General features: G+C 49.6%; 2 protein-coding genes across 3 annotated transcripts in view; both read left to right on the plus strand.

Moving 5' to 3' along the window:
• The window catches only part of CRKL (CRK like proto-oncogene, adaptor protein), a 39,906-nt gene extending 24,354 nt beyond the window's left edge, over positions 1 to 15,552 (plus strand). Inside the window, exon 3 of the mRNA XM_008697556.2 lies at positions 11,894 to 15,552. Within this exon, the coding sequence (XP_008695778.1) occupies positions 11,894 to 12,028 (135 nt within the window). The 3' untranslated portion in view covers positions 12,029 to 15,552. The remainder of the gene's footprint in view (positions 1 to 11,893) is intronic.
• Positions 15,553 to 22,866: 7,314 nt separating this feature from the next.
• Positions 22,867 to 23,440, plus strand: part of AIFM3 (apoptosis inducing factor mitochondria associated 3) — a 14,234-nt gene continuing 13,660 nt past the window's right edge. For both annotated transcript variants that reach the window (XM_040619550.1, XM_040619551.1), the window contains exon 1: positions 22,867 to 22,931. The gene's annotated coding sequence lies outside the window, so the exon portion shown is untranslated. The remainder of the gene's footprint in view (positions 22,932 to 23,440) is intronic.

The raw sequence follows: 23,440 nt of genomic DNA on the forward strand, positions 1-23,440 counted from the left end.
CAACATTTTGCAGTGTTCAATGTACAAGTGTTTTACTTTGGTAAAACACACTATTAATTTATTCCCAGTTATTTTATTCTTTTAGATGCCACTGTAAATGGAATTGTGTTTTGGGGTTTTTTTGTTTTGGGTTTTTTTTCTTTTATTTAAAGATTTTATTTATTTATTTGTCAAGAGAGCAAGCAAGAGAGAGAGAGAGCGCCAGAGCACAAGCCCGGAGAGCAGGAGGCAGAAGGAAAAGCAGGCTCCCCGCTGAGCAGGGAGCCCGATGTGGGACTTGATCCCAGGACCCTGGGATCATGACCTGAGCCGAAGGCGGATGCTTAACCTACTCAGCCACCCAGGTGCCCCTCTGTTTTTGTTTTAAGATTTATTTTTTGGGGGCGCCTGGGCAGCTCAGTCGTTAAGCGTCTGCCTGCAGCTCAGGGCGTGATCCCGGCGTTCTGCGATCGAGCCCCACATCAGGCTCCTCCTCAGGGAGCCTGCTTCTTCCTCTCTCACTCTCCCTGCTGTGTTCCCTCTCTCGCTGGCTCTCTGTCAAATAAATAAGTAAAAATCTTAAAAAAAAAAAAAAAAGATTTTATTTTTTTTAAGTAATCTCTACATCCAGCATGGGGCTCAAACCCACAGTGCCAAGATGAACAAGAGTCATATGCTCCACCAACTGAGCCAGCCAGGTGCCCCTAAATGGAATTGCATTCTTAATTGTTCATTACAGGTTTATAAAAACACGACTGGGTACTTTTGTGTTGATCTTGTACTCTGTAACTTTGCTGAATTTTATTAGCTTTAATAGCTTTCTTGTGGAATCTTTGGAATTTTCTATATATAGAATCCTGTCATTTGCAAATGGAGATAAGTTTTACTTCTTCCTTCCCATAGCCCACATTCTCTTGCATCACAGCATACTGGCCTGTGATACCTTTAACCCCTGGCCCATCTTAAAATAAAATCGCTGTTTTCATAAGAAGTGTTAACTGGTAAGCAGCCCTCTTAAATCAAGTTGCTGCCCTGAAGGATAATGGGAATTTCAAGGAACAGAACAAGTCTTCCATATTAAAAACCAGTAATTTTCATCGGTTGTAGGAGAGAGTGCATGAGACTACTTGACTGCTACTCAGGACACATGGACAAGGAGGGTTGTATCCCTTAAAAGCCTCTTCAGCTCTGGGAGCTTTGATTCAGGTACTGGTGCACGGAGAGCACCAGGGCAGGTGTTAAAACAGGCTGTGACCCCAGGCAGCTCCATGAGGGCAGGGCTGTTGTCTGCTTTGTTCTCTGTTGTATCCTTTCGGGGCCTGGCATATAAATAATCATTATTTGTTGAACAAGTAAATGAATGAAAGCCACAAATCACAGGATCAAAACTGCCTGGTGGTTGCAGGATGTGGGTTTTTGTTGTGTTTTATACCTTTTTTGGGTTATGGAGCCCTTTCAGAATCTGTTGAAAGCTTTCTCCAAGAAAAGAACATACATTAATGTCCTTACATACAATTCTGCATATACTTTCGGGATGTTCTTTGATTTCTGAGACACATTCATGTCACCCAAGTTAGAACTTCTGATTCCATTGTCACCCATTGTGCTCCTGATTTTATTTTTATGTAACCTGAGAGTACAATCTGAAAATATCCAAATGGGGAAAGGAGACTGATTGGGGAAGCAGAAAGCTGTTGTGGCAGCCAGTGCTTGGGCCCTCCAGGGCTCTGACTGCTCTTGGAATCAGGTACCAGGAGTGAGGCAGTAGAATTATTGCAGAGCCCTTCTGTTTATGCTCTGGACAAGCAGAGCTGTAGGAAATCATAGCCAGCATCAGGAAGTACCCTCTTGCCTTATTGCATGGTCCTCACTAGACAAAGAATGGGATTGACTAGTGTCCTACTGGTGTCTGCTTAATTTTAGAGTTGATGCATCCACCTCCCAAGTGCTGAGTGCAGCCAGGCACAAAGATAATAGTGTGGCAGTTCTAGTAATGATAAGGATTGTCATAGGGTGACATTTAGAGTAAGATATGTGTCTCCTCTTGATCTGTTGATAGGATCAGCCACATCTTCCAGGCTTAGAGTGCTCCTTGAACTGAGTTCATATCCACCAACTTTGAGATCAGTCTGCTCTCTGAAGTGAGTGGTTCTTTGGGCTCAGTCCTGCCATTGAAGCCAAAGGAAGGGCATTGTACCAGAATCAGGAGTGATGGGAAGAGCAGCAAGATGGCATTTTAGGATCTGAGCCCGAGCATTCTTCAGTGGAGCCATGAAGAAGCTGGTCCACTGCCAGGCCTATAATTGTGGGCAGCCAGCAGCATAACACAGGACATCTTTCCCTTGTTGGTGTTCTAGGGCTTGTTCTCGATGGGAAGGGCCTTGGACTGAGCTAGCAATAGCATGAGGAATGATGTGCTGTGTTTTGACATGTGAGAGCTCCTGCAAGGCCAGAATGAGGCACTTATGGTCAGGTGGCCATCAGATGTCTCCCATCCATTCTCTCTTCCTAACGTGAACCTTGACTTATCTCTACTAGTCAAGGTTTCCTGGGTCAAAGCAATAGCTCCCTGCTCCTGTGCTCTGAAGAATGGACTCAGTACTGTTTTTGTTCCACTTGCTGCTTTTTATACTGTTTATTCTCGAACAAACATTCATTGAGCATCTGTCACATCTGGACAGTAGATTATTTATTGTCTATCCCACAGTGAGGACAGAGGTTCCTTGAGGATGGGAACTGAGCTGCAATAGGTATGCAGTAAATCTTATTAAATCGATCATGTAGAATGGTGTGGAAAGTATCCTGTGAAGACTGTCAGAATCACGAGTTAATTAGAAGGCATGAGGTTTGAATGTTCTTGGCAGTTTTCAGTACTTGGCTCATCTTCTCCATCTTCCCATTGTCTTCCTCAGCTGTTTGGTATCCATCACTGTAATTTATTAGACCCCTCCTTTTCAGGCCTGCCCCTTATGATGTATGGCATCCTTCCCGTCCCCTCATCAGTTTTGAGACGACCCGTGTTGTTACTAACAAGGTTGAAACCTACTTTAATACAGTGCTTCTCCGTGCTGATTCGAGTTCTTCCCAGTGTGCTGCCAGAGGGCAGTGACTGGCTGGGAGCATGAGCATGGGTGTGGGGGTTGGGTTCTATTCAGGAAGCCCCACTTTCATAACCACTACCACTTACTTAGCTGGGTGTCCTGGTTAACAATTCCCATGTAGTACTTTCTTTAGTTATTACAAGAACCTTTCTTTCTTTTTTTTTTTTTTTTAAGTTTTTATTTATTTATTTGTCTGAAAGTACACACAAGTAGGGAGAGTGGCAGGCAGGGGGGAGAAGCAGGCTCCCTGCTGAGCAAGGAGCCCGATGCGGGACTCAATCCCAGGACCCCGGGATCATGACCTGAGCTGAAGGCAGACGCTTAACCAACTAAGCCACCCAGGTGTCCCTACAAGAACCTTTCAAAGTCAGAAGGAAACTGAGACTCGGATAGCTTGAGCCGTTTGCCATGGTCACATAGGGCATCAGTCCAGTTCACCCCACACCAGAGTTCACAGCATGAGCCACCACAGTGCCACTTTATACCTGTTTTAAGCATACAAGAGATTGCTTACACACTGTTGTTACAGATCTTAGACCTTAGTTTTAGGTAGGCCTGATATTCAAGTTGAATCTTTGTGTATCCCGAGTACACAGCATAGAACCTAGCCCAGTGCTCTGAGTAGAATACATGCTCCGTCGACAGTGGCTACTGCCTGGAGATCCTTCCTGCTCTCATTGTCTGCATGTGCAGCTTTATAAGGTGTTACAAGGCGGCTTGGGTTGTCCTTAGGGTTTGTTTGATTTTGATCAGGGTCGATTACGCGTCTTCAACTGTTAAAGAAGAGCAGAGGTCCAAGGTTTCTTAGGACCAGCTTGACGATTCTGGGCAACAGCAGCTTAAGATGTGCAGTTGTAGAATTGCGTTTACATCATGTCCTTGCATCTGTCATACAGTCCAGTCTAGGAAAGAGCTTGGCAAGTTTGAGAAACTGAAAGGAAGCCAGTGTGGATTGGAGGGGAGGACCACAGAGGCGTGAATCATGGTCAGAGATGGGAAGAGTCAGGACCCAGATGAGGCAGAGCCTCGAAGACTGGAGTTTGGATGTTGCTCTTATGCAGGGAAAAGGTCTTGGGAGGTTTAAAAGGCAGAGCAGTGACCCAATTCTGCTTGTCTTTTTTAAAGGTCTTTCTTCCACTGTCTTTAGATCCCTGTGCCTGTCCCTTCTGTCCTCCAGCACCTTGCTCCTCTGCTTGGCCATCTAGCCCCAGCAGATGGGGAACATCAACCTATAGTTTTCTCTTCTCTCTTTAACCTTGATTCTGCAGACTTCTCCAGAAAGTAGTTTACAAGAGACCTGTGACATGGAGTGCAGAATAAGCAAAACAAATTTCCTCCTTCAGAGAGTGCTGTGTGGTGTGTGTTGGGGGCGAGGAGGTGACCATGGAAGAGCAGAGAATGGAGCCTCCTTGGGCGAATCTGCCAGAATCCTGGACAACGAGGCACCTGACCTCAACAGAGCCTTGCTTTCCACAAGTGCCAAATGGGAAGTACCCACCTGGTAGTAGTCTTCCTTTATAGAATATCACAAGAAAGAAGAGCTGAGCAGCAGGGAGTAAGAAGGGTGGATGAAGTCTCCTACTTCAGGTGCCATAGAACATTGGAGGGAGAGAACTGGACTTGCGCTGTTGACTTTGGACCATCAGGTGTTCCTTGCTGAAATGGTGGGACCAGTAGCCAGAGTGTGGTAGGTAGGGTCTGGCTGTAGGAGAGCAGAGTGATTGGGAGTTGGGCCGATTGGGCTGGGGTGACATTGGATGACAGAAGGCAGATCAGGGCAGGATGGCTACACTGGTGGAGCCAGGTAGTAAGAGGCTGGGCAAACCAGGGAGGGGGGCATTAGCAGGGGGTCTGAGCATAGTGCATGCCCCCAGGCTGGAGGGATGTGCTCACCCAAGATGTGGGAGCGGGCTGCCCCAGGCCAGGTTTTCAAGAAAGTGAGACTTTGTTTTCTTTCACATTTATCAGACATCAGCCAGGGCAGGCTAAGATTACAGAGTTCAGGCAAAATGTATGCTCTGTGGGCATCTGGAGTCCAGTTGAAGATAGAGAAAGCATAGATAAAATGACAAAATTCCAAAGTATTTTTTTTCAGGACATCAAATGAGTGGAGCAAACGAAAACTTAAGTTGCAGAGCCCAGGATCTTTCAACAACACTGATCACCCCCCAAACTGTAGCTCTGTTTCTTTGAGTTTCAGCTCATTCTTGCCTTAGCCTTTTTTTCTTCTAACATCTTGGCAGAGTTTGATCTGGCTCTGAGTGCGAGCCTACTACCTACAGACTGACTAGATGCCCTAAGGCCATCATCCCTTTGTATGGCAGAGTCCACCTGGGTGTTTGCTCACCTCGTTCCCCTTCCCTTTCTTGACGGAATCCTCTCTACAGTATATACCCACACATCCTCTTGTCCTTGCCTTGTTGTATATTTATTTTAATATATTAATTGTAATTTCTTTGTGATTATTAACTGCAACTAGAAGTTAATTTAGAATGATATCAATAGTTTTCTATCCATGACTTTTCTTTCCTATTTAATTATTTAAGGATTTATGTATTTATTTTTAGAGAAGGGGGGAGAATGTGGGGAGCAGCAGAGGCCAAGAATCCTCAAGCAGACTGAGGGGAGCCAGATGCGAGGCTTCATCCCATGACACATGAGATCATGACCTGAACGGAAACAAAGAATCCGACAACTGACTGAGCCACCCAGGCACCCCCTCATTTCATTATTTTAAAAATAAAGACAGAGGCAATCTGTTTTCTTAGGTGAAAGGGAGGTAAGGAAAGAATGTTGTACCTTGGGGAGAGAGGTGCAACCGTGAAGCTCCTCATCTCGTTGGCCTCATTGTGTTCCAGACACTGAATGGCTCAAAGAGGCCAAGCAGGGCTCTAGAGCAAGTGCAGTGCAGACAGAGTTCAGGGAAATTGAGGAATGGGGTCCGTCTGCAGGGGTCTAGATTTGTAGTATCCTAGTCGCTCCTGACTGCGGAAGGTTTCTCTCTTACCTAGACCCAATTTTAATTTGTGTGTTCACTCATTATTGTTTCTTATGTTTGTGCTTAAACGTTATTATTCTTTAATGGAATAAGGTAAGATTAGACGTAAACCATTTTTCCAGATTTCCATCGACTTCAGCTTCCAGCTGCGTGATTTCTACAGTGTCTCTGCTATAATTCAAGGTTCTCATTCACATTAGAACTTCCCATATAGGGGCGCCTGGGTGGCTCAGCCAGTTAAGCGTCTGCCTTCGGCTCAGGTCATGATCCCAAGGTCCTGGGATCAAGCCCCACATCAGGCTTCCTGCTTAGCCGGGAGCCTGCTTCTCTCTCTGCCCCTGCCACTCCCCCTGTTTGTGATCTTTCTCACTCATTCTGTGTCAAATAAATAAATAAAATCTTAAAAAAAAAAAAAAGAAGAACTTCCCTTATACACAGATCTGAAATTTTTCATTATTATAGACAAATATCATAATTAGGGTTTTCCTGTTTTGTGAATTATGTATGGTAGGAGAAGAACATGTAAATTATAAAACTTAACTCCATGGGGGGTGCCTGGGTGGCTCAGTCAGTTAAGCAACCAATTCTTTTGGTTTCGATTTTTTGGTTTCGACTCGGGTCATGATCTCAGGGTCGTGTAGAGCCCTGTGTCAGGCTCTTCACTGGGTGTGGAGCCTGTTTAAAATTCTCTCTCCCCCTCTGCTCTGCCACTCCCGCATGTGCTTGCTCTCTCTCTGTCTCTCAAAAATAAACTAACTCGCTCACTCCTTGTACCACTTTATAGAATATTACATTTTTCATAATTATCAAAAACATTTATATTTATTTTCCCAGGTATGAATAAAAAAGACATTCTCTTTCTACTGTCTATAAAGTAAAATATTATGATTTGGAGAGAAAAAGCAATACTTGGACTCCAAGCACTAATCATAAAACAATCTATATTTCAGAAGTCTTTAGTATGTCCCAAATATTTTAAAACTTGGTTTTATTATTAAATCCATTTACTCTCTCAAATTGTCCTTTCCTTTTAAGACAAAACCAGAGAAAAACTGTTCCCAGTTAATTTTTTCCACTGAGTATTTTACAAATTAATTTTTTTTCCAACTGAATTTTTAATGCAAATCTCAAAAATAGAATTCTCAGTCATTACCTTTAAATTTTAATTGTTCAGGATGCCTGGGTGGCTCAGTCCATTAAGTGTCTGCCTTTGGCTCGGGTCATGATCCCTGGGATCCTGGGATCGAGCCCCACATTGGGCTCCTTGCTCAGTGGGGAGTCTGCTTCTCCCTCTGCCTGCTGTTCCCACTGCTTTGTGCACACACCTTTCTCTCTCTGACAAATGAGTAAAATCTTTCTTTTTAATAAAAAATAAAAATAATAAATTTTAATTGTTCAACCAACTGAAGTGTTTCAGTTGAATCTGTGACATGAGTTTGGAAATAATTATAATATCTAATCTATAAATACTTGAGTTGGCTTTTTACACCCTCTCTTTCTCCTATACTTCTCTAGTACTTGGCATTTTATTTTTGTCTCAGAACGTCTCATCATATAAAGTCTAATTCTTGGGGCACCTGGTTGGTTCATTTGGTGGAATATGCAACTCTTGGTCTTGGGGTCATGAGTTCAAGTCCTACATTGGGCTGAGAGCTTACTTTAAAAAATAAATAATTTTTAAGAATCTCCCTTTTTTTCAGTTAATTTATTTGAGAGAGAGGGTGCACATGTGAGCGGGAGTGGGGGATGGTGCAGAGGGAGAAAGAGAAAAATCTGAAGCAGACTCTGTGCTGAACGTGGAGCCTGACATGGGGCTCAATATCATGACCCCAAGATCACCACCTGAGCTGAATCAAGAGGCGAATGGTTAACCGACTGAGCCACCCAGACACCCCAGAATCTAATTCTTAATTACCAGACTAACTCTTTATAAGCCATCCTACCATTGAGTTGAATTAATGTTTCTCCTAAATAAAGGAGTTTGAGTCAGAATTCAGACAGGAACTTAGGGCAATTTTTTTTTTCTTTTTCTGAATTTATACTGTCTTCTAACCAAGGATCCTCTGGGTTAAAGTTCTTTTTCCCGTTGTCATTTTGTCAGGTATTCAAGCTGGTTTCCACAAGGTGAGAGGTTTCATTTGGGGTTTTTTTTGTTTTGTTTTGTTTTTCTTTAAAGATTTTATTTATTTATTCAACAGAGAGAGAGACAGCCGGCAAGAGAGGGAACACAAGCAGGGGGAGTGGGAGAGGAAGAAGCAGGCTCCTAGCGGAGGAGCCTGATGTGGGGCTCGATCCCAGAATGCTGGGATCACGCCCTGAGCCGAAGGCAGACGCTTAACCGCTGTACCACCCAGGCGCCCCGAGAGGTTTCATTTGTTAATAGTGTTGTTTTCCACCTAAATATAGTGACTGCCTTTTTATTTCTCAGTAGGTTTGGAGAATCACGAGTAGAATGGTAAAATAAAAAACTGGAGGCTGGAGAGGTAGAAAACTCAGAGCAGCCAGTCTGCGTTCACAGGGGCAAGTTGTGAAGATAGACCATTAAGAGCAATGGGTGTCTTGGTGAGAGGAACCTGAGAGTGGGAGGTTGAGTGGTCCTAGGGACAGGGCCATGCTGCCTTTGCACTGTGCAAGGTGGCAGGGACACAGATGGCCAGGACTGGATGCTGCCTGGCTTTTATCTCTGCTTCGTAGTGAACCGGCAGCCTGTGATGTTGGAGAGGTCCAGACTCTGTAGATCTGTTATCCCAGCCTGCCTTATAGGAGGTTAGTGTACATTGGGGATCAAGGGTAATAACACCTCTGAAGAAGCTGTGCAGGTAAAAACCTCTCTGAAAACAGGTCCCTGACTCCTGGCGTCCTTTGAGTTGGAAACCCAGGCCTGTGTAGCATACTCCACAGGGGCATGTTTCCTTCTCTATCCTCTTTGGACCTTCCCACTGACTCTAAGCAGCATGAGCCACTTTCATATTGGTATGGGGTCACATCGGAACAAAATCATCAAGTCTGTAAACTTGGAAGACGTTGTCAAAATGTTAAGCCTTCTGGCTTCCCAGCAGCACGTGTAGAGAGGCACTCAGTCACCTAAGCAACATGTCTTCAGACACCCCTATAAAGGGAGTTATTGCTTGGCGCTGCCTTAGAAATGGCTGATCTTGGGGCGCCTGGGTGGCTCATTCAGTTAAACATCTGCCTTCAGCTCAGGTCCTGATACCTGAGTTCTAGGATTGAGTCCCACTTCGGTCTCCCTGCTCACCATGGAGTCTGCTTCAGATTCTCTCCCTCTGGCCTGCGCACGTGCACGTGTGCTCTCCCTCTCTCTCTCAAATAAGTAAATAAAATCTTAAAGAAAGAAATGGCTGATTGTTTGGGCCATGATCTAAATAAGTGTTGGAGTCTGGTGTTTGGGTCTCTGAAGTTTTTCTCATCTTAGGCACCTTACTTTTTTTGTTTTTTGAAGATTGATTTATTTATTTTAGAGAGAAAACATGAGCTGGGGGAGGGGCAGAGGGTGAGAGAGGAGGAAAGCAGATTCCCCATTGAGTGGGGAGCCCGACACGGGGGCTCGATCTCAGGACTCTGAGATCATGACCTGAGCTGAAACCAAAAATCAGATCCCCAACCAACTGAGCCATCCAGGTGCCTCTTTTGTTTCGTTTTTGGCTTTCTGTTTCTTGTTTTGTTCTGTTGTATAGACACCTCATGTTTCAACAACAGTATCACTGGATTTTAATGTTTCTGCTTGAGTCCTAGCCATCTTATAAACTAATTCGAATGACTGTTTCATAGATAGCCTCCCTTCTCTGGAGTTGCCTCAGAAAACATACCTCCTTTCCTCAGAGGGCGATGACCCACCTAGTAACCGAGAGAGGCAGATGGGGCTCCACCCAAAGACTGAGCTCCAAGGGGGTTGGAGCAGGGACAGGGACAGAAGGAGGGAGGTCTGCTTCCACATGTATGGCGGAGGCCTTGATGGCCCAGAGCTGTGTACAGGTGGACTTTTAAAGCAGCCTTGTCATCTCTGGGGTGTGTGGTGCCTCCATGCCAGCAGTCAGCTTGCTGGACCAGTAGCTTTGTTTTTATTTTTTTAAGATTTTATTTATTTATTTGGGAGAGAGACAGAGAGGAGAGAGCACAGGTGGGGTAAGGGGCAGAGGGAGAAGCAGACGCCCCACTAAGCAGGGAGCCCAATGCAGGGCCCGGTCCTGGGATTCCAGGATCATGACCTGAGCCAAAGGCAGACACTTAACCAGCTGAGCCACCCAAGTGCCCCCAAGGACCAGTAGCTTTAGCAGAAAGAAGACCCTTTTTTCCCAAATGAAATAATGCATGAAACCTAGTTATATGTCGGATCTAACATTTTTTATGAAGATAAATGTATTTTTTAAGTTGAGATTTATAAGAATTAGCTAAAAGGGCAGTTGGGACAGTTGACTGTTAGAATGGGAAGGGAAAAATGGGAAATAACATGAAAGATGCAGTCTGATATCCACCTCGGCATCTAGCTTATTTCTGAACGTGTTCTGTTGCAAGTAGTGATAGGTCTCTTTTAGCCTTTACCTTGTCATCTGGGGAGTCTTGAGTCAGACCCATGGCCCAAGCAGCTTCATCCCGAGGAGGAGCCGCATGAAAAGCGGCCAGCAGGGCAGCACTCCTCAGTGTAGCGGTGGCGCATTCCAGTGTACTGTTTTCTCTTCTGACTTACAGAATACGGGCTTAGAAAGTTGAAATCCCAGTCACACATTTGTTGGGCCCTTAAAACACCTCTCTAGAGCTCTGTGGGTCTGCAGAAGAATTTGAAAACCACTTCCAAGGCAAAACTCCTGCCTTCCCTTTGATGAGTGGAACAGCCTCTAACTGGTGCCTGTCCTCTGACTTAGCTAGAACTCCTCCCACCCTGCAGTTTAATGTCATCCTAAAAAGATGCTCGTAGCTGGGCTTCCTTCCCCTGTGATGGCCCCACAGAGGGGCCAGGGAATGGACAACTCAGGGAGATACTATTGCTGCCAGGTTGGGGGTGGCATGATGAGTAAGGTCTTGGTGACAGCAGTTCCACCCCATGTAAATTAGGGTGGAGATAGATTGATTGATTGATTGATTTGAAAGTGAGAGCGTGCAAGAGTGGGGTGAGGGGCAGAAGGAGAAGCAGACTCCCCACTGAGCAGGGAGCCCTACCTGGGCCGATTCCGGGACTCTGGGATCATGACCTGAGCCGAAGGCAGACGCTTAACCAACTGTGCCACCCAGGCGCCCCAAGATGGTTTTTTTTAATACACTTTTTGGTGTGATTTCAGTTTATTCTCAGAGTTAAGTGTTCATTTCTATCCTGGTGGAGTTAGTAAACAATATGGGGAGGAAAAAGGCTGCTTTTGTGCTCAGAAGCTGCTTCAGTTCATACGCATTCTCACCAGCTGAGGACGACACTGGGCTTATTGGTAGCACCTTGTGTCTTTGGCACTGCTTGATTTAGGTTTAAGCACCAAAAAAAAATCCTTTAAAAAATCTCGGGGCGCCTGGGTGGCTCAGTCGTTAAGCGTCTGCCTTCGGGTCAGGGCGTGATCCCGGCGTTCTGGGATCGAGCCCCACATCAGGCTCCTCCTCTGGGAGCCTGCCTCTTCCTCTCCCACTCCCCCTGCTTGTGTTCCCTCTCTGGCTGGCTGTCTCTCTTTCTGTCGAATAAATAAATAAAATCTTAAAAAAAAAAAAAATCTGTAGGTTCTTTTGGATAGAACAGTGTGTATGGCTTAAAGTACACCTTTTTTTTTTAAGTTTGCAGGGAAAATTCTGACTTTGTCTTCTTTCTCCATCCTTACAGGTTGGTGACATTGTGAAAGTCACAAGGATGAATATAAATGGCCAGTGGGAAGGTGAAGTGAATGGGCGCAAAGGGCTTTTCCCCTTTACGCATGTCAAAATCATTGACCCTCAAAACCCTGATGAAAACGAGTGATTGCTGTTGCCTGTTTCCTGCTGCTTTCTTGTTCTGCCTGTCATAGTCTCCTTTGAAGTGGGAAAGCATTCTCTCATAGGCAAGTTACACTGCATTGCCGACGTCCAGCTTTCTGCAGAGTGGCGGTCTCTCATTCACATTTGGAATGCACACGGTGGCTGCCTCGGCATTTGTATCATAGTTGTGTTGTCAAAGAGTAGCAGATGTTAGAGTTCTTTTGGATCATAAACTGGAAATACGGTGGAAGCACACAAGTGGAGAGAAGTTGACGAGGAAAGGGTCTGTCTTCTCATCACTGCCCTGTTTGTACTTGTGACTGCTTCTGTCATGTTCATCAGATGGAGCTTGAGGCCATGGTGACATGTTGCATGTTGCTGTTCTACAGAGCAGTGGCTCAGTCGCCGTTTTGATTTTCCATTAAGGAACAGAGCAAATGAACCTTAAAGAAGAGGGAATCCTGTCCTAAACTCCCCAAATCGGGCTCTTCTTTTTTCGTTTTTGGTTTGGTTTTGGAAGACTTAATTAGACTTGTGTGTTCTGGGCAGGTTTTTAAGTAACAGGTTGGATTTTTGGGATACTGTAAGGAATAACACGTGCCTCTGAGCTTCCAAACTGAAGCTGCTGTAACTAAAGGAATATGAAAAAAAAAAAACACAAAAAACCCCACAGCCCTGAAGCAGAGGCCTTTATTGTCTTGGTTGCCAGTTGTACCTGTTTTGCCACATAGCAAACAACCCACCGAACAACCAGTAGTACTGTGCCAGGCTTGTGCACGTGGCCTCTTGGATTACATTGTCCCCAGAAGCATCAGAGGGGGGGGTGACCTGAGGAGGGCTTTGCCTCCCTTGTTTGCCAGTAGCGACAGGAGCAATGGGGGGAAGCACTTGGCCAATTTTCTGTCCAGTGTTTCAGTGAATACACCCCTTTAAGGTATAGGAATTAGGTTTCTTTAAAAAGTAAGGTTGTTCATAGAATCATTGAATTCATTAGTGAATCTTTAAATTTTACTCACTGAGGCCCACTCCTTGCTGCCACAGCCCAAGCTCACAAGGCTGCCAGAGAAAGATGGTGCTGCTAATACTGGTTCCCCAGTCTCTGTACCCGTGACACTGCCAGGCAAAGAAAATGCAAGCTCTGGAAATTGGTTCATACATTTGATGTCTAAGATTTTAGTGACTAGGGAGAACCATTAACCATTTAGCAATTTGATGTTAACATTTCCTTGTTGGCTAAAAGAGGGCTGTTCATTCAAGCCAGCTCGCTACAAAGGTGTGGCTGATCCCTCGTCTGGTGCACATAGCAGTCTAGGATTCTGGAACCTTCATGCACTTCAGTCTGCTCTCCCTTCTGGAAACTGGTGAAGACAGGCCTCAGCTCAGAATGAGTCCAGCAGACCTAGAAATCTGGCAGCCACCTAATAAGTGACTGCATCATTTGCTGAGTATCTGCCCTAGCCATGGCCCTGTCTTCCAAGGGTCTTAGGTTTTGAGTTAGAGTGACATATATATATATATATATATATATATATTCTGGTGTCAGAACCAGCAAAGCAACCATTTTTTCAGTCTCTCTTTAAATCAGTATTCCATTAAGGCAGGTAACTGCCATATTAAAGAATCTTGAAAGTGTTCCTGTGACAAGGTTAGTGTTCAGTTGGAAAAAATATCACTGTGGCTGCCCGTCTGTGGTTTTCCTGGAAAAAATGCAGTCTGTTCTCCCTAATCAGTGACCACTGTGGCCGCCTCTCGCTCTGAAGGTGCCTCTCCATTGTAGTTGCCTCTTACTCTGAGTTCAGGCCCAGCCCAGCCCCCACAGCAGGTGGCACGTGCGTGGCAGCATCCCCGCTGTCCGCCTGGACACAGCACTCGCCTTGCAGCCCGTGACCCGGCACTGAGGGGTTGGTCAGCAGAAAGTGGAATGTGTGCCTTGTTCAAAGAGGGCACACACGCTAAGGCTTTTTTAAACCAAGTTTAGCTGAGGGGCTTGGCATCTTTTGGTGACAATAGTTGGTTCAGAGTACAAGAAGTGTGTGGCCATTTTGGAAAGCAAGATTTCCCTGCAGCCAGTCTGCTGACCTGTAGCAAGACCCACCTCATGTGGAGCACTGCAGAATCAGAGCACCCCACAAACCTACTTTGGCTTCGTAATAAGTCTGCTTGTCACTTCAGCCCATGTGCATGTCTCCAGGGCTGCCCTGGAGATTGGGAGCCCAATTTAGGTGAGCCTTGAGTTCTGAACTCTCGAGATATGTGCCAAAAGTAGTACCTTTTTGACTTAGGACCTTATTAGTTTTTTCATCAGGCAGGGAGATTCTCTTCATCACACTAAGTATACAAAAAACAGCACGCTCGCCTCAGCTTCGTGCCTGGCTTCCCCCATGATTGCAGACGACTTCCTGTTTCAGAAAGCGATGCGAATCTTCCAGAGGAGCTGCCTTCCCTCCTTGGTTGGTCTCCTTTTAGGATTGTTCATTCTTGCTTCTTGCTCTGCTCTACTGTGTGTCACTTAAGAAAATATTTGGTTGTTAAATTAACTCGGGAACTGAACAAACTAGGAACTAAAGGGCATTGACGGGATGACTCGAAACTTAAGTTATCCTGAGAAGGACCTCCAACACAGGAGTCGTCCTTGTCATTTCTTTGTGGTGTGGTACCACCTGACGGCATGGTGAAGAGTAGCACGCATCGACGAGCTGCCATTTGACAACTTGGTCACCCAGACAAGACACCTTCTGTGCTCATGGTTGGAAACCGGAAGGGGGGAAGACAGCTGCGCCCTCCTTGGAGCTCAAGGATTCCTGGCTCCATGCTAACTTTCTTTTACAGCTGTTTACAGACAAGACAGGCCAAGGCAGATGGCCACTGCTCTTGTAATGTTTGCTCAGAGGAATATGACCATTTTATTTTTGAAAAGGGATGATGTGTTTTTGTGCCAGGTGTTTATAATTTAATCCTTTAATATTATGTTCATTAACCTCTTAAAATGAGTGACTTTTTGATTGTTTTAACACAGTACCTAAGACTAATGCTTTCTGTGGACACCACTGAGCTTTGCCTCAAACTCCACCCTCTGAGGCCAGAGACCTATGTCCCTGGTTAACTGCTATCAGTGTGGAAACTGAGCTAGTTGTATATTCTAAAGGAGTAGAAGGACAGTTCCCTGAGACAGGGTCGTTGTCTCTGCAGGAGGAACAGTGGCCTTGCTTCTAGACGGTCTTCACTGTGTGTTCTAAAATGACAACAACAACACAAAACTTTTGACCTGTAACTTAAAGATCATAAACTTCAGGCAATAATATTTTCTGTGTAAGCTTTTAAAATTATTTTTGGGGATCATAGCTTGTTTTATTTTGTGCTATAAAATTAACAGTATTAAATGACTTATATTCTTAGAACATCGAGTGTCTTTTCTTAACAGATTAGTGCCTTTTTATTTTTGTATTCATTTTACGTTACTGGTCCCGGCATCAGAACCCTTGTTTGGCCTGTTTGTACATTGTCTCAATAAAACTTGCATCAACCGGTGGTGGCAGCGGCGGCTTTGGTGTTTCGGTGTCTCCTCAGTGCTGCCTGCAGGCTCCTCAGCCCGCGTCAGCCTCCCAACAGTCAAGCACCTGGCGAACGCCTGTGAAACGCAGAAACAGTGGGTGCTTCTCCGGGGATGCTGCGTCTTGCAACCCAGCCCTGTCGTTGCTGACCGAGATACAGGTCTTGCACTGGTGCCCTGGCCCTTCCCCACACCCGGGCCCGCCCTACAAGAGAAGCAGCTGGTTCCCACAGTGGGTGCTCGGTCGTGGCCTTCGGAAGATGGAGCAGTAGTTCCCGCGCTTTACACCACCGAGGAGAACCTGGATGTGTTCTAGAACCTTCTAGGCTCCTGTACCTGAAGGCTTCTGTTAAATATTTGTTCAGCACAAGCTACCCGGGGTTGAATGGTTTCAAGTGGAAGTCCCGGAAAACAACCAGCCGCCTCCCAAGTTAGGGCGTGATACCTGCTTAACTTTTTACATTCTTTTCTGTTCTGTCTGTATATTGCCTTCCTCATGAACTCCAGGGACTTGCAGGTAGACAGCTGGGGGCTTGGGGGGAACCACACTGATTTGCCTGACATCCCCTCAGCCAGAGCCCTGTTCCCACACGTATTTATATGTGTATTGAGAAGTCCACGTTTCCTTGTAGTAAAACCTCTGGCAGTGTTTCAGGAAATGATACCAATCCACATGATAATACAGAACTATGCTGCTAAAGCACACTCCCTGGCTCCTACTTTCAGGATTCTGCAGAATTTGAAAGAAAAGTTTGTCTTGAATGGAAATACCAAAACTTAAACCATTCTGGAAGAATACTTTCAGTTTGAAAAGGTGTGTTTTGATCAGCAATACTGGGCTGGGTTCCTCCGTGGCAGGGAAACCCCTGGAAATGGGGGGGTGGGGGGGGCGGGGGGGCGGCACATTCATTGCTAAGCTTGCCTCGGTGCGGGCTAGCAGAGGCCATTGCCCAGATCTTGAAACCTCACTACACGGTGAAAACCGGGACATTGCTGGGCTTTGCACACAGTCTCCCTGGCTCGTGTTCTGGGAGGCCCTTCTCTTGCCCAGTCATGGACCCTCTCCCCCAGCCCCCTGTCAAGACCTGACCCCGCTCTTGCAGCCTGGTTCCCCGGGTCTTCGCAACCTGAGCTGGAGCACAGAGGGGACCCCTGCCCTGCCCTGCCCTGGAGGTCTCGTGATGCAGACGTGGTGAAGATGGCTCCCGACAGTGGGAAGTGGGAGCCACTGTCGGCCCGGGCAGGTTGGGGAAGGCTTCCTGACTGCCCGCGGGAGGGGAAATGAAGGTCATCCAGGCCCAGGGAGCAGCTCAGAGCTGGAGCGTGCCTGGCTTGTCTTAGCCCACGATCCCTTGCTGACTTGAGACCTCGAGTGACCTGCCCTTCTTTGATCCCTCAGGTCTCATCAACACCAGTGGCCCTCCACAGCGCTGCACAATGGAGACCTTGGGGATCCCATCCCAGATTCTGATTTCATGGATCTAGACGCTGGGTTTTTGTTTTTTTTTTTTTAAGTTCTCCAGGGGTTCTGTTATGCAGCCAAGTTTGAGAACTACTTGTGCCAGTGAACCCCCTCACTCCTGCGCCTCCGGCTCTTGGAAATCCTGGGCTAAGGAGCTGTGGTCTGTCTTTTGCCTGTGACAGGAGCGAGGCTTGAGTCTGCCGGGGGGGGCGCACCCGAGCCGCCTGTGAGCCCTTCCCGCTCCTCATTTGCGGGGAAGACCCTGGGGTGGCGAGCCCCGGGCGCCGTCCAGCAGTGGGCAGGCGCGGCCGCCCCACACTTGGTACTTGGAGGCGTCCTGGGCGCCAGGCCCGGCTGCAGCGCGTACCCAGGGGCGGCCGCGTCACCTAGACCCCCGTCCACCGCCTCGCTGGCCCGTTCTGGGGACCACTGCCGCCACGTCCTCCAGACCCCTTACACCCGGCCCCACCACTCCCCACACCAAGCCGCCGCCGTCGGTCTCCGGGGCAGGCGGACAATCACGCGGTGAGGGATGGAGAAAGGGAGAACCTCGAGCGGGGTGAAGGTGGAGGACCTAGAGCTCTGGGGTCCCCGGAGGCTCCCCGCCTCCCTCAGGTGCCAGAAACGGGTTGCCCCCTCCCGGACGTTGTCCAGAGCGCATGGCTCCCGGGTGAACCCTACTCTGCGGGGCCCCGGCGGCTGCCGAGATCGCGGGCTGCGGGGTCCGGGCGCTGGCCGGGGCTTCCGGGCGGCGGGGCCGAGGGTCGGGTGGGGTGGCGAGCTGGAGGCGGGGAGACGGGCGTGAGGCCCGGTGTCCGTCAGCGCTGCCCTTTTCCGGACGGCTTCCAGGGCTCCTGGGCCCTAAGTAACCTGTGCCGCGGCGGCTCCGGAGGGTAGGGGCGGGAGCGCCTCAGCCACCCGGTCGCTAAGATGGGGGCGGGCACTGGTGGAGGGGGGCGGGCTGGGGGCGTGGCCAAGGCGGGGCGCGGGAAGGACAGCCCACACCCGCGCGTCCGAGGGAGCCCTGCGGACCCTGCTGTGCAAGCTAAAGGGTCCGAGGAAGTGGCTCGGGGAAGGGGGAAGGCTCTCTGGGCGCCAGGAGGTGCCCAGCAGCCAAGTCCTGGAAGGAGGGAAGGTGGGAGGGAGGGAGCGGTCTGTCCAGTAACTGCGTCGAGGACGGGCACCAAGAGGAGGGGAGACGTGGGCAGGCGCTGCACCAGACCCAGTGAGCAGAGGAAAGGGACCCAAGCCCCAGGGCCAGCCCTTCGGGAATGCTGGTTTGTAGCCCACCTGAGCTCCCCAAAACAGCTCCAGGAGTTTGGGGAATTCCACTTTGGCGTCAGGATGGGAGGTAAAACATCCCTAGGATGAAGCTTTCAAAAGACGGGTATCTGATGAAACGTACCCTTCCACTCCACTCTCTCCCTGTTTCCAGTTTATTGTATATTATATATATCTCCACAGTTATTCTGTAACATACAAGCATCCCGAAATACCTCTGTAAATATCCTTTCTAAATGTTTTCTGTGCAAAAAGGTAGCACAGATTACTAACTGTTCCACGCCTTGCCTTATTTTCCCAATCTGTTTTAAAGATTTTTGTGAATCCGTGTATGGACTCTTTGTTCTTTTTCACCACTGTATAGTACTCCCTGATATGGATGAACTGCCAGTCATTAGACAACCCGTTAGTGATGGACTCAAAGTTCCTTTCCAAGGCGGTCAGATGCATTAAAACGAGCTGATCCAAATGGAATCGCTGCATCAAAGGCTCTGGGCATTTGCAGTTCGGAGAAGCGTTGCCAGATTGCCCTCTGTAGGGATTGCCTTAATTTACCCTTTGGCCAGCGATGTATAAGAAAATATTTATACCATTTTTACAAACGCTCTGTAGACACCTTTTATGGCTGACCAATATTCCTTCCTGTGGCTGAGGGAGGTTAAACCAGCACATTTGTCTTTGAGGGTGTGGAGGTTGTTGCCAATCTTCTGATGATAGAAAACCCTCAGGTCTAAGTTAGGGCTGCAGGGACATGGCCCACCTTCCAGCCCTCCACCTGACTCTGGCCCAGTCTTCACCCCAGGTGTTTCCTGACCTCCTGGTCCCTCTGCCTCATTCCAGTCCAATGCCAGTCCTGGTTGCTGGTATGGTTTTTTACTAAAGACACATGTGACAAAAATCTTTCACCCAACTCCTCTTTGGGCCTGTAACATACCTCTGTGCTATGCCCCTGCCCAGAACTCAGCACTCACACCAGACTGGACAGAAGGATGCCCTTCCTCTCTCTGGTGAATTCCTAAGGGCCTGTCTGTTCTCAGTCCTTGCCACGTCCTAGGAAAGCCCTTCTGAACTTTCCCTCCCTCCTTGAGGACTGGAATTAGGACTGGTCACCCCACAGCCTGGGAACAGGTCAGTGTTGGCAGCAATCCAAAGCAAGGTGGGGCTGAAGAGGTCAGTAGGTGCTGGAGCTGGCCTCCCCAGAGTCAGAGAACCCAGAAGGTGCTGAGGACACGGTGTTCAGACACGGTTTGTGTAGACCAAACCAGGCTGGCGGGGAGGCCGGGTTGCAGTAGCCAGAGCAAGTCCGGAATGAGGTTGGGGTGTGGGGTTAGGCCCAGGCTCCCCAACCTGGGGATCCCCCAACTTCTGCTTCCTTATGACTGAATTACTGTGAAGCTGTGGGCACAGCCGGCCTCAGGTCTGGCGTTGGCTGTGCTGTATCAGCCCCCCAATATTTCCTGGGAATCAGTTAGTTAAACTGAGGTCTCCAGATCTGAAAATCCACTGAAGTCTGGCAGGGAAGAGGGCCCTACTGACTCAGCCTCTGCCTTCAGAGTCCCAAAGCTCCCGGAGGCCCTGCTGGCCCTCAGACTGCCCTCCAGGGGGCACCAGTGTCAATCCCAATGTTAAGTATTGAGGCTGGGTCACGTTCCAGAGGCTCATCCTGCACACCCTGGCCTCTGGGCCCTAGGCTGAGGCGGAATAGGGAACAGGGGAAACGGACAGGAGGGGGTAGATGAAAGGAGAACAGAGACAGGCCTGGGCAGGGATCTCTCCCTCTCTCTCTCATGCACACACACACACACACACCTGCTTCTCAAACGTTGGCAACCCGCTTCCATGCCTTTGGAGTATCTGTTGGGTCTAGGGGTCTCTCAGCCACCCCAGGTCACCTGGGGCTCGATCTCCCTCTTTACTATCATCTCGGTGGGTATTCTCCAGACCAGATGTTATTGCCTTGCCAGAATCATCCTGAGGGCAAGACCAGGACCTCAGACTGCCCAAGGCTCAGAGGCCTCCTGAATCTCCCTAGGTCCCCTTGTCCACACGCATCACCCCCAAATCTAAGGGCCCTCTATGAGGCAGCAGTCCTTTTTTTTTTTCTTTTTAGTTTTTAAAATCTTTTTTAACTTTTTTTTAAAAGATTTTATTTATTTATTTGACAGAGAGAGACAGCCAGTGAGAGAGGGAACACAAGCAGGGGGAGTGGGAGAGGAAGAAGCAGGCTCCCAGCGGAAGAGCCTGATGTGGGGCTCGATCCCAGAACGCTGGGATCACGCCCTGAGCCGAAGGCAGACTCTTAACGACTGCGCCACCCAGGCGCCCCCCCCCCCTTTTTTTTAACTTTTAAAGAAGTTTTTATTTATTTGAGAGAGACAGATCACAAGCAGGGGGAGTAGCAGGCAGAGGGAGAAGCAGGATCCCCTCCGAGCAAGGAGCCCGATGCGAGACTCGATCCTGGGACTCCCGGATCATGACCTGCGCTGAAGGCAGACGCTTCACGGGCTGAGCCATCCAGGCGTCCCTGAGGCAGCACTCCTAGCCTAGCTTTGGTTTTAGCTTTTGTACCCTGATGATGTTCCAGTCTCTGCCCCCACAGGACAGCTGGAGCTCAAGCCCAATCTCTAGTGTCAAGGGTGCCGCAGCGGATTTGCCCCATGTCAGGGCTGCACTAGTCCCGTGTCAGCGCATGTCTCCAGCTTGTTGGCTTTCACACAGCACCCTCACTGACCTGTTCCCCAATCTCAGCTCTGCCACCCCACGCTCAGCAGCCGCTACCCCACATCCTGAGCATCTTCTATTTCCTGTGGGTCTGCACCTGTCATGGTGACCTGGCAGCCCGCCTCATCAGGAGAGCAGTTAACCCACATTTTCTGGGGAACCTGAGGCACAGGGGTTCACTGACACAAATAGGTCCCTGAGCCGGACTTGAACTCTGCCCTGGAGACCGTGGGGCCTTGGCCAGGCCTGGCAGGCCTCTCCCCTCCCGCTGCTATCCCTCCACTTGCAAGCCCAGCACAGCCTAGCCAGCCTGCCAGGATTCAAGTCTCTGCTCTGACACTCGCCAGTGGGTAGACCTGGGGAGTCCCTAACCTCTCTAAACCTCAGTTTCCCCAACTGTAAAATGGAGATGATACACAGAGAAACTTCCTCCTCAGGCTGTAGCGAAGGAAAGGAATACATGCATGCGAAGCCACAGCCGTGCCACTGTCTTCCTGGCTAAGGGGCCTGGAGCTGCAAGGTCAGCAAGTGTGTGGGATGGGGGCTGCGCTTTGGAGGCCAAGGGCACCAGGCCCAATACGCCATCTGTCCAGTGATGAGGCCTCTCCTGTGGCAGGGGCAACATTCATACTGTGGAAACCACACAAGTGGCCACAGAGGGATGGTCTGAGCAGAGAACCACCTGTCCCCTCCAAGGTCTGGGCCCCACACCCACCCGCATAGGTGTGACCCACGCAGGCCCTGGTCCTGCCCCTGGGTGAGACTCTGCAATCTGAACGTCTACATCTGTAAAATAAGGGGGAGTTGTGCTTCTGCCCCTGGGCGGGGTGGGTCAGAAATAAAGGACTTCCTCTGAAGGCTGGATCTGCCTGGCGCAGGCGACTCTCACTGCTGTCTTGTTTTGTCATCCTTACAGGAGACCAAGGCCCAGAAAGGGGAGAAGTGGCAAAAAAAAGAGAAGCCAATGGGAGCCGCCAAAGGAGCACTAATAGGACAGGGTTGGTGGGCGCCCTGATGTGTTGAATGATAGATGTGACATTGCTTCCCTGAAAAGTGTCTTTCATTCACTTCCCACATAGTTACTGAGTCCTGGTTTGCCCGGGTCCAAGCTCTACCAGAACACAATGCAAAGATCCGGACAATCAGGACAGTGAAACCAGGTAACCAGGAGCCAGGATATCAGGGCCTGACCAACTCTGAGTCCAGGAAGGCTGATCAAGGAGGGCTTCCTGGAAGAGGGGACACAACACCAGGGTGCATCATGATTTATAGGGACCCGGGAAGTTCTCCTGACATAATGACAGGTGGCAAAAAGAAAATGTATTAAATATAATTTAAGAGACCTTAGGAAGCGTGGGGAGAGGGGAGGGAGCTAGGAGAACGAGGAGACTGAGCCCTCAAAGGGAGCAAGGTACCTATAGGGCAGTCGCGAGTGATTCGGATTTTCCTTCTTGGGGAGGTTACTCCGGGTGATTCAACTCCCACCCCTCACGTCACTCCGCCGCCCGGGATTCCAAGACTTAGAAAAGAAAGAACCGGAACAAGAATCAGAGCCGGTGCGCAGCCCAGCTTGGCGCCCTTCTAGGGTCCAGAGGATCCCCGGGAACTCAGACCCCTCTGGGGGCGTCCACGGCCAGAAGGGCCCCCGAATGCCTCCCTACACCCCGCGACCCGCATGCGGACTCCGAGGCCACCAGCCCGGCCTCTGACCCGGGACCGACCCCCATCTACGAGCAGGGACCCGGCGGGGCGGTGCTGGGCGCCGCGGGCTCCCCGGCCGCAGTGTCGCCGCAGCGCCGGCCCCGCCCCCGCCCGCTCCTCCCCCCGTCCCCCCCTCCCCCCCGCGGCCGCGGCCCCGAGCGGCTCCAGAGCAGAGGCCCGCGCCGAGCCCAGGTGAGCGCCCGCCCCGGGGACCCCAGCCCCCAGGATCCCGGTCCCCGACCCCGCCACCCCCGCTCGGCTGCCGGGTCCCGGCCCCCCTGCCTCCGCGCCCCGGGCCAGCGGGCGCGCTCGCAGGTCTCGGACCCGGTGCCGGCGCGATGGGGGCTGGGGTAGGCAGCCGGAGAGGGAGAGAGAGAGACAAGCTGGGGGCCGAAGCGCCACTCTTCCTTCTCCTCTCCCGGCCCGGGCCCTTCCCTGCCCGCCCCGGCGCCCTACTGTGTGCCCGTCCCCCTTCCGGGGCGCCGGTTTGGGTGAGGACACCTGGATGAGCGGGAAGGCTGCTAGAAAGGTCTTCCCAGGTAGAGAGGACTGCACGTGCAAAGGCAAGGAGAGTGCGCGGGAGGCTTGCGCCTGAGCCCCGCGGGGGACCAGGCGAGGGCGGACGCGCCTCAAACTTGATTGCCATCCCCAGGAAGGCTGGAAGCCACTGAGGCCCCCAACTGGACAGCACCTTCCCCCCC

This window comes from Ursus maritimus, unplaced genomic scaffold, assembly GCF_017311325.1.
Source record: "Ursus maritimus isolate PB19 unplaced genomic scaffold, ASM1731132v1 scaffold_33, whole genome shotgun sequence".
NCBI classification, from domain to species: Eukaryota; Metazoa; Chordata; class Mammalia; order Carnivora; family Ursidae; genus Ursus; species Ursus maritimus.